General features: G+C 32.7%; 1 protein-coding gene across 5 annotated transcripts; it reads right to left on the reverse strand.

Moving 5' to 3' along the window:
- Positions 1-1,951: 1,951 nt before the first annotated feature.
- Positions 1,952-7,177, reverse strand: LOC136225956 (metal tolerance protein 11). Of its 5 annotated transcripts, XM_066014168.1 has the most exons (7): positions 6,806-7,177; positions 5,853-5,882; positions 5,612-5,718; positions 5,283-5,528; positions 3,475-3,555; positions 3,098-3,331; positions 1,952-2,456 (listed from the first exon to the last, which is right to left on the reverse strand). In XM_066014168.1, exons 1-7 carry the CDS (start codon positions 6,966-6,968, stop codon positions 2,109-2,111), a joined length of 1,209 nt encoding a protein of 402 aa, XP_065870240.1. In that variant the 5' UTR covers positions 6,969-7,177; the 3' UTR covers positions 1,952-2,108. The 5 variants fall into 5 exon arrangements, with proteins under 5 accessions (XP_065870240.1, XP_065870241.1, XP_065870244.1 ...); XM_066014169.1 differs by lacking the exon at positions 5,853-5,882 and having other exon boundaries at positions 6,806-7,174; XM_066014172.1 differs by lacking the exons at positions 5,853-5,882; positions 6,806-7,177 and adding an exon at positions 6,205-6,426.
- Between the last annotated feature and the right edge of the window lie 4,603 nt (positions 7,178-11,780).

Consider the following 11,780-nt stretch of genomic DNA (forward strand, 5'->3'; position numbering starts at 1 on the left):
TTCATCTCAAATATTTCCTCGTGGGCAAAGAAACAGTCCCAAGCCCTCAAACAATTTTGCTTGTCCTTCGAACAAACATCAGTAGGTTATGGATACACGAGCTATGCATCACCTAACTTCGAATTTGGAGAATCTCTAACTTCACTCCGAGCATCAGGGTCCCAAACAAGTTACTTTAATGAGAAGAGAGTGAATATTGTGTGAGAATTTGGATGAAGTATTATATAAAATTCGAAAATTGAAGGTAAGTGAATGAATTTGCAAAGGGTTTATTATTTTATTTAGAATACTTGAATATTCATATAATTTAATTATGTAAATTCAGAGATCCTTGCAGTTCGGGGATAGAAACCCCACCCCCTCAATCAGAGTTCAGGTTTCGGAGGCAAAATGTCCCTCATCCCCTACCCCACCCCAAATAGTTTGGTGCTTCTCTGTCCCGTAGGTTCAAATCCTCGTCTCATTACCATCCCTAGAGCCAAGGGAGATCTAAATGTAGGATTGAGCTTAGGAGCCTCAATCACATCCATAAGATGGATGTCTTGAAACTTAGCTTGCTTATAGAGACCTATGGGTTGATATGACCTTGATTCAAAATGATTTTCAAGTTGTTAATGAAATAAGAATTAGTAATGTTAATGAAATAAGAATCGGGTGTTAGGGTTTACCTTCTTCGTTTGAAGGTTAATCACAGCATTTATATGCATCTTTAGGCAAAGTTGTTTCCCCACATCTTCAATGATTCCTTGCACATAGAAATCTTCCACCACTACCTTCCTTTCAGGCATTTCATCCAACAGTTGGATGTGCTTGTCTAGGCTGCCTATCTTCCTCTCAGGCATTTCATCAAACAATTAATTGGTCTACAAGGTTTTCACTTCTTTGTTCTAGGCTTGCTCATAATGCCTCTAGATAGATTGGATGATTAAGCTTCTTGAATCTGAGCTAAAGGAAAGAATGATTTTTGAATAAGTTCCTCAAGTAAACGATGGTCGTTTTGCAACCTTTCTAAATTGAATATCCTTGTAAAAGAGAGTATTGTTGATTCTGTTCATGATAGATCCTTTGAATTTGAGTTTGCATTAACTCAAATTGACTAGTTGTAGCTTCAACTTACTTACTGAGTTCATCATTCAAGTATTGGATTTGTAGTTCAAGTTTTTCTATAGGCCCAGGAAAGAGATCTCTATACCAATGTCATGATTTGGTATCCTAGTAGTAGGAATTAAGGTAGAAAAATAGAATTTAGGGAAAGAGAAGAACATGGAAAAAAGGTTACAGAGATACAGAAAGAAAGATAGAAATAACTTTTCATTAATATTCTTGAAGGGATGACCCCAATATAGGAAATACATGTTAAATAGTACAACTGTGGTAACAAACTTCTAAAAACTTCCGAAGCAAATAACAATTGCTAAGCAATTACCAAACTAGCAAATAACAATCTAATTAATTCCCCTTTAGTTCCTACTTTAATAACTTTAGTTCCTACTTTAATAACGTGACAACTACATTTGCAAAAAGATCAAAGTATTAACCAAATTAAATACTATCCTTCTTTTTTATTTTATTATTGTAATTCTGGATTGCAAAATGCAAATACTATTGTGATTTATGGATTACAAAATGCATATTTCTTTGCCACAAGTTTCCCATATATAATAACAAAATGAACATCGAAAGAGAAGCTTTGGGCAATTTTCTTTCATAAAAAAAGGGCGGCCCGGTCGCATTACGCGTCCCCGCTGAGCGAGGGTCCGGGGAGGGGTCCCACCACAAGGGTGTATTGGGGGCAAGCCTTCCCTTGACAATTTAATTGGCAAGAGGCCGCTCCTAAGACTCGAACCCGTGACCTCAGGTCACACGGCAACAACGTTTTACCGTTGCGCCAAGGCTCGCCCTCATATTAAAACAAATATATAACATTACATATCTGCATCACAAAAGAAAAAAGCCAGAAGAGATACTATACTCATTAGTGACTCTAAAAAACAGAGTTCCATTCTTAATCTTCCCCTAATCTAAATATCCAATAATTCCTACTTCAGCTCCAAATTCAAAGACAATAATCACAGTTAATAATCGATAATCATCTGCTCAGAATCTTACTAGAGGTGTGTCTGGGCATGCTCAGGCTTGTGTGTGTACTCGTAATCAAGATGAACAAAGGCACGTTCGATCTCTGGCAGAAGTTCAAGCTTCTCCTGTAAGGATTCCCCAATGTCATGAGCCTCTTGCAAGGGCATGCTAGCAGGTAGAACTATGTCAACCTCAACAAAGTAGTGAGACCCAAACGTGTAAGCCCGGACTGTATCGATGTGTCTAATGGCCTTGTGATGGTTCCAACACAGGTATGTGAGTTTTTTCAGATAATCTGGAGTAGCCGATTTTCCGACAAGTGAATTCACATTTTCAAGCACTGTCATTGACCATGTACGAATGGTGTACAAGGCCAGCTGCAGGAATATCAAGGATAATCAATGTTCTGTAAGTTAAAAAAAAATAACTTCTTATGCTAATTTAATTGCTAAATAGTGCCTTCTAAGTTTAAGGAAGAAGTACAAAAGAAATGTTTGTTGCTTCGTGCTTTTATAAGTCAGAGGAATGTGATATTTTCCATTGCAAAAGGAACATGTAGTGTACACTGTAAGCAAACAAAGATGCACAAAAAAATTGTCTTTCGAGTTCGCTACGTGGAAATTGGCAGTTGACACATCATCAGAGGTGACAATTTCGTGTCAAAATCATGTTATCTCTTCCATATGTTATATATCACATAAATCCTAGAAAAATAATTTTCGTGTCAATTGTGTCGTGTTAGTTGGGTGCCTCTCTATTAATGTTTTCGCGTCAAAAATTGCCACCCCAAAACTAGTCAATGTGCCATATCAGCATATCAACATGCCGCATCAAAGAAACTAACACTGCAGTCACATTTTCTTCTTTTGCTAAAGATACAAAGCACAAAACATCTCAGATCTCATGGAAATAAATTGAATAGGTAAATTGCATCTAAAAGTATTCGGATTGCAGAGAAACAACTGAATCTGATTATTATGATAACAGAGAAAAGGAGAGAAAGGGAAGTCCTACTTACAATTATAGCACCAACAGGGTCCAGCCAACCTTTTATGTAATTAGCAAGAAGTGCAGCAATAAGGCCAATTACATTTGTGATAACATCAAAAAAATGATCCTGGGCATAAGCTTTAACAATCTCGTTAGTAAAAGTGCGGCAATAAATCGTCAAGAAAAGTTTTACTACTGTGACTGAAACCATAATGCCTATAACCCAATGCTCCTGCTCTTTGCTCAATCGAAATTCATTATCCTACAAAAAGCATTGCAGAAAATGAAATGAATATCCTTTCAAGTACGTTTGGGATTTTCATCTTACCATTAAGGAAATTTTTACATTCAGTAGAGGAAAATGGACTTCCATGGACTATGAATTTGATTAGGGATTTCACTTACATCAGAAATCAATGTGCGCATCGATTCCAAGATTATCTGCAGCCCCAGAGTTGCCATAACGGAAGCAAAAACAAGAATTCCCTGCACAAGAATCAAAGGATTTTATAGTCAATTACAAAGGATCCGAACATTATATGACATTTCAGAAAAGTTCTCATAAAATCACTAATCTGCATATTTTTTAGCTTTAGCAGGCATCAAAGAATACTCTAAAATGATGTTTTATAGTGAATTACAATGTTACTCATTTTGTTGAGGATTGAGTACTAAAATTCTGAAATTCTATATTATAGGTCACAGTTTGTATACCTTGTGTAATTAATGTAGAGCATGCACAAGGCTGCTCAAGGGCTGCTTAGGCTGTTGTATGTTAAAGATGTCTTGATTGCTTGTAGGTTAAAAATGTCTTCTTGACACTAGGGGTAATATCACTAGCTAGTTGTGTATATAAATGTATGTGCATGTACTACAGACTTTGCAGAAATACCAATACGTCAATTTATCTCATCACCCCTCCCATTCCTCTACTCCGCCTCCGATCAGCGTCTCAGGAAAATCCGGTCACCATCTGACCAGCATGTGGGCCACACGTGCCTCCGTTGCACTTTCCATCCGTCATCACGCACCAGCCCGTGGCGCCTCCTCAGCTCCGTTTACTTCTTCAGCGTCGGAATATCAATTCCAGACACCTTGTGTGCTCGCCTTTGTCACGCACCTCCATTGCACTTTCCATCCGTCCTAACGCGTCGGCGCGTGGCGCCTCCTCCTCAACTCCGTTTTACTTCTCGAGTGTCAGGGAAGTCATCCTTCTATTTTTGTTCTTTTTGCTGTATTGAAGTTGTGGGATTTGAGTGAACTGATTTTGATTTGAGTTACTACTTTTACTTTATTTTTTTCAATAATAAAAAAAGAGTAAAGAAAAAAAAAATATATATATATATATATATATATACCTTATTCCATCCTGAATTAGTTTAATGCCAGTGGGGAGTGAAAAAAAAAATTGTCACCAAACTCACATTAAGCTCCTCTAAAATTACGAATAGAAAATTATTTGGGAGTCAAAACTATACTTAGTGAGTGGTGACTTAGAAGGACATTAAACTGGTAATCCCCCACCTAAAACAAATGTTGATGTCAGTAAGAAACCGTTAATCAAATTCAAAACATTCTCGTCTCGACTCACTGTGAGACTGTCAAGGAGTTAAAGGAATATCTGGAGTTTATGTATGCTAACAAAAGGGATATATCTCATCTTCATATGGTACGAAGAAGAGAACACTATGTTACCCATTGTGTCTACTAAACGTCTGTAAGGATGGCATTATCCTTGATACAATAGCATTAGTAAGCAATGTCAGTCAAGGTGGTAGAGGTGGAGACAGAGACAATACTCTTCCAAGTGGCAACCATAGCTCCCCTCGTACTTGTTATCACTGTGGGACAGAATGGTCCCACGAAATCTGCAAATATGGCAACTCAAGGTGGCATCGTACCAACCCCGGCCTCTATCACTATTTCTGCAAATGAGTATGCTCGGTTTCAGCAACTCTCTGCGACTTATGATGCAAAACAACCATCAACCTCAACCTCCGCTTTAGCTGATAAAGATAACCATGTTGCAAAACAACCATCAACCTCAAATGAGTATGCTAGGTTGTTGTATGTTAAAGATGTATGGACTGCTTGTAGGATAAAGATATCTCCTTGATATTAGGAGTAATATCACTAGCTAGTTATGTATATATAGAAGTATGCCAAACAAATAAAGAGACCAATAATTGTATACTAGTTGAGAGAGGACTAACCAATGGCTGCATCCGCTTTTTTCCAATGGGGTATTGATACGGGTTTGATGTCTTCATAGTGAATGCAGTAAACCACAGGATAAAACCAGATAGAAGATCAAGAAGAGAGTCCAACGTAGACGCAATAATGGCTAAAGAATGACTTCTAACAGATGCATAAACCTTAGCAACAAAAAGAACCATATTGGCAATATTTGATATTCTAATAGCAAAAGTTTCGCTTCTAGCCAAATTTTCCCTCTCTTCCTGCAATCACAACTCAACAAGTTTCAGCTTTAGCGAACTGGAATGGCATAAACTGCATTTAAGGGGAAAAAAAAGGTGGAAACCTTTGTCAGTCCAGGAACAAAACCGCGCTCTGCTAAGGCATCCATTTCATTGAAGCCTTCAAGCATTTCAACTTGCTGCTGATAGTACTCAGCTACATCATCTGGACCTAGAGCCATCAAATAATACAAATGAGATGCAACTCGAGCATTTTTTGAACTTCAATTCCAAGCAAACCTTTTCCCCTTCAATAATCACGTCGTTCTGATGCATTTATAGAATTGTATCTTATTCACCTTGTACCTCTTATATACATGGAAACGGAAGGACCAACTACAAACAGCAGTTAAAAATTTATTTCATGAGATTTTCTCCATAGTATTTGCAGACCAGAATACACTTCATAATAAGACCATATATGACCCAGCATCTGATTCAAATATACCAAGCAGATATAAATAGAAGAAGCAAATGAACAACAAGCAGTTCTTCTAAGACCTAAGCTCCATAGGGCCCTATATTCATACTTCCAAAGGTAATGAAAATTAACAAGCTTAGCCTAAAGCAATAATAACTTCCCAGAATCGAGAAACAACAAAAAAGAGACCACACTTTTATCAAAAAAAAAAAAAAAAAAAAGATCTCTTAATTAAACCTTGTCCAATCCAAGAACTTAGGTGGAGGAGAAAGAACAAAGAATTGCTGTTTTACGCAGTTCTTCTAACACCTAAGCTCCATAGGGCCCTATATTCATACTTCCAAAGGTAATGAAAATTAACAAGCTTAGCCTAAAGCAATAATAACTTCCCAGAATCTAGAAACAGCAAAAAGAGACCACACTTTTCTAAAAAAATAGATCTCTTAATTAAACCTCTTAATTTAATGAACTCAATCCAAGAAATTGGGTGGAGGAGAAAGGACAAAGAATTGCCGTTTTATGGTAACATTTTTAATGTATAGGCAGGAAAATTAGCCAACTAATCCCCATATATGGCCAAAGCTACTAAAACCCATAAACGTCACTCTATTCCGATGCTATACAGAATAAGAAACAATCAACACCTAATTGGTAAATAAAAATTCTATTAACAATTAATAATCTTACAAACAAGCAAAAACAAACACAAAAAAAGTAATAAAATATAGTCCAGAGAGTAAACTAAAAGCAAAATCAAGAATACTTCCGTTTCATAACCAAATCAAAGCCATAATACCCGTGAAGTTTTTGAAAAAATGGGGGAATTTGATTTACTTACCCAAACCCCCGAGGCAATCAGGGATTCCACTGGGCGGCGTTTTCCCTTTACGCTCCGTCGATAACTGATATCCCTCGAAGTTTAACCGCCATGAGCGGTCGACATTGCTGTTGAGAGGCAACAGTGAAAGTTCCTCATTGTTCGCATTTACGGGCTCCACCATTGTAGACTCAATGAAGCATTCAATTCCTAGATTCAATGAGTGAAACTCTTGAAAACTGTTGTACTGGTAGTGGGAAAATGGTATTCCTACTTTATATACAATAATTAAAGTTTCTTTTTATTTTATTTTTCTAGAGGGGCAGATTTCGGAGATTTAATAATAAGATAAGGGTATTTTAGGGATATGGAACGGAGGCTAAAATGATGGCACGTCGTAGTCGCGGTTGCTGCTTGGCATAAGAAAGCCGATTTTTGAACTAGATAAGAAGGGAAGGTTGGAAAGCCGCAACAAACACAGATATTCGGGGAGCGGAAAATCACGAGAAATTCTTAAATTCCAGGTGTTGGTGTTTGATTGGATGCTTTGTTGACACGTGACTGGCATGGTGCGGGAGTTGGGATATCGTGTGGAGCTTTCCACGTGTAATTGCACTAAACGCATGATAAGTGAATCAGGGAGACTCACATAATCACAACAAGGCCAACTTAGTGATGCTGATTCTGTGAGTTTGGCATTTAGGTCGGGGGAGATAAGTATATTGGTGCCAATGAGTGGGACCTTCTTGTTTCGATTTTTATGCATCTCTTTAAATAAGCTCTTTTCAAAAACTATAGCCCTGGGTGTTGTTAAACCCAGCCCTAATTTCCCACCTCTAGCTCCATAAAATGATCAAACTATTCTTATTAGTTTTGGTTTTTGGAATTTTTTTTTTCTCTCTACGAAATACGGACGTGTGGCTATCACATGCCTCACCACGTGGTGAGGCGTGATAGTCACATGCCTCACCATGTGGTGAGGCGTGACAGCCACATGCCTCACCACGTGATGGGGCATGTGAACATCACGCCTGGTGAGGCGTGATGTTCACATGCCCCACCACGTAGCATTTTTTTTTCAATTTTAAATTTTAATTATTATTATTCTAAAAAATTATAATTATTCTAAAAAATTCTAAATATTATAATTATTAACATTATAATTATTAATAATATAATAATGTGAGGCGTGATGTTCACATTCCCACGTGTGAATTTTTTTTCCAATTTTACATTTTAATTATTATTATTCTAAACAATTATAAATATTATAATTATTCTAAAAAAATTTAAATATTATAATTATTAACATTATAATTAAATAATATACATCAAGTATCAAACATGTGTTAAAATGTGTTAAAAACAATAAGTTCTAAATATTAACAAATTACAACAAGCCAATTCGTCCGGTTCCATTCCTCAATGAATCGATGTGTGATAGATTTAAGAAAGACTGTTCACATGCTCACGTGTGAATTTATTTTTCCAATTTTATATTTTAATTATTATTATTCCATGGAACCGGACGAATTGACTTGTTGTAATTTTTTAATATTTAGAATTCTTTAGAACTTATTGTTTTTAGGGTTAAGGTGCAAAAATACTCTTAACGTTTTTGGTCAGGAGCAATTTTACCCCTAACGTCTAAAATGGTACAATTTTATCTCTAATGTTGGAAGCCAAGAGCAATTTTACCAGTACTTTATCAAACTATTTTCTCCGTCATGAATCTTGTCATCTACACTTCACACATGCGTTATTTTATCAATAACAAATCACAAACATATGTTGGGATGTGAAAAAATAAAAGAAAAAAAAATTAAAAATATACTGTCTTTTGTACGAATTAAAGTAAAAAATTTAAAAAATTCATCGAATTTATAAATATTAATCTCCAAATAATATTTACAATTTGTTAGAATAATTATAGTATTTATAATTGTTTAGAATAATAATAATTAAAATGTAAAATCTATATATAATATAAAACAGTAACGATGGAACTGAGGTGTCACTTCCTCCTTTTTTAGTGATAAAAAATTTAATATATTAATTTTAATTTTATTATATATATTTATCTATAAAAAGATTATTTTATCCGTACTATATCTAAGAGTACTACAGAATTAAAATTAATCCATAAAATCTCTCTAATTCTCTACACATCTATCTATATATAATATAAAACAGTAACGATGGAACTGAGGTGTCACTTCCTCCTTTTTTAGTGATAAAAAATTTAATATATTAATTTTAATTTTATTATATATATTTATCTATAAAAAGATTATTGTATCCGTACTATATCTAAGAGTTCTACAGAATTTAAATTAATCCATAAAATCTCTCTAATTCTCTACACATCTATATATAATATAAAACAGTAACGATGGAACTGAGGTGTCACTTCCTCCTTTTTTAGTGATACAAAATTTAATATATTAATTTTAATTTTATTATATATATTTATCTATAAAAAGAATATTGTATCCGTACTATATCTAAGAGTACAACAGAATTAAAATTAATCCCTAAAATCTCTCTAATTCTCTACACATCTATATATAATATAAAACAGTAACGATGGAACTGAGGTGTCACTTCCTCCTTTTTTAGTGATAAAAAATTTAATATATTAATTTTAATTTTATTATATATATTTATCTATAAAAAGATTATTGTATCTGTACTATATCTAAGAGTTCTACAGAATTTAAATTCATCCCTAAAATCTCTCTAATTTTCTACACATCTATATATAATATAAAACAGTAACGATAGAACTGAGGTGTCACTTCCTCCTTTTTTAGTGATAAAAAATTTAATATATTAATTTTAATTTTATTATATATATTTATTTATAAAAAGATTATTTTATCTGTACTATATCTAAGAGTTCTACAGAATTTAAATTAATCCCTAAAATCTCTCTAATTATCTACACATCTATATATAATATAAAACAGTAACGATGGAACTGAGGTGTCACTTCCTCATTTTTTAGTGATAAAAAATTTAATATATTAATTTTAATTTTATTATATATATTTATCTATAAAAAGATTATTGTATCCGTACTATATCTAAGAGTTCTACAGAATTTAAATTAATCCCTAAAATCTCTCTAATTCTCTACACATCTATATATAATATAAAACAGTAACGATGGAACTGGGGTGTCACTTCCTCCTTTTTTAGTGATAAAAAATTTAATATATTAATTTTTTATTTTATTATATATATTTATCTATAAAAAGATTATTGTATCTGTACTATATCTAAGAGTTCTACAGAATTTAAATTAATCCCTAAAATCTCTCTAATTCTCTACACATATATATTAACGATGGAACTGATGTGTCACTTCCTCCTTTTTAGTGATAAAAAATTTAATATATTAATTTTAATTTTATTATATATATTTATCTATAAAAAGATTATTGTATCCGTACTATATCTAAGAGTTCTACAGAATTTAAATTAATCTCTAAAATCTCTCTAATTCTCTACACATCTATATATAATATAAAACAGTCACGATGGAACTGATGTGTCACTTCCTCCTTTTTTAGTGATAAAAAATTTAATATATTAATTTTAATTTTATTATATATATTTATCTATAAAAGATTATTGTATCCGTACTATATCTAAGAGTTCTACAGAATTTAAATTAATCCCTAAAATCTCTCTAATTCTCTACACATCTATCTATATATAATATAAAACAGTAACGATGGAACTGAGGTGTCACTTCCTCCTTTTTTAGTGATAAAAAATTTAATATATCTATATATAATATAAAACAGTCACGATGGAACTGATGTGTCACTTCCTCCTTTTTTAGTGATAAAAAATTTAATATATTAATTTTAATTTTATTATATATATTTATCTATAAAAAGATTATTGTATCCGTACTATATCTAAGAATTCTACAGAATTTAAATTAATCCCTAAAATCTCTATAATTCTCTACACATCTATCTATATATAATATAAAACAGTAACGATGGAACTGAGGTGTCACTTCCTCGTTTTTTAGTGATAAAAAATTTAATATATTAATTTTAATTTTATTATATATAAATATATAAATATTAATAAAAATACAATCTAATAATTACAATTAATGACATAAATGTGTTATATAAATTAAATATTATTATTTGATTTTCACATTTACTTTAAATAATATTTTTATAGATAAATATAATAATAAAATAAAAACTAATATATTATATATTATATTATATTTTTTATCAGTAAAAAAGAAGGAAGTGACACCTCAGTTCCATCGTTACTGTTTTATATTATATATAGACTTATATATTAAGATGAATCTGTGCATCGCACGGGCCAAAAACTAGTTAGAAAAAAAAAGTATCCCTAATGTTGGAAGCCAAGAGCAATTTTACCCCTAACGTTGATAAATTTGGTCAATTTGAGAAATAATTCATCAAACTATTTTCTCGGTCATGAATCTTGTCATCTACACTTCACACATGCGTTATTTTATCAGTAACAAATCACAAACATATGTTGTGAAAGAAATAAGAAAAAATATTAAAAATATACTGTCTTTTGTACGAATTAGAGTAAAAAAATTAAAAAATTCACCAAATTTATAAATATTAATCTCAAAATAATATTTACAATTTGTTAGAATAATTATAGTATTTATAATTGTTTAGAATAATAATAATTAAAATGTAAAATTAGAAAAAAAAATTCTCATGTAGGCATGTGAAGAATATGCCTCCACCACAGGTGGGGGTATGAACATCACGCCCCACCATAGGTGGAGGCATATTGTTCATATGCCTCCACCTATGGTGGGGCGTGATGTTCATACGCCCCACCTGTGGTGGAGGCATATTCTTCACATGCCCGACACCGAAAATTTGATTTTTAAAAAATCATTCGATTTTACTTATAACAATCGTAAATAAAACATATTTTTGAACAAAATTATATATCATTAGTCATTTCC

This window comes from Euphorbia lathyris, chromosome 4 (assembly GCF_963576675.1).
Source record: "Euphorbia lathyris chromosome 4, ddEupLath1.1, whole genome shotgun sequence".
In the NCBI taxonomy this organism is placed as follows: Eukaryota; Viridiplantae; Streptophyta; class Magnoliopsida; order Malpighiales; family Euphorbiaceae; genus Euphorbia; species Euphorbia lathyris.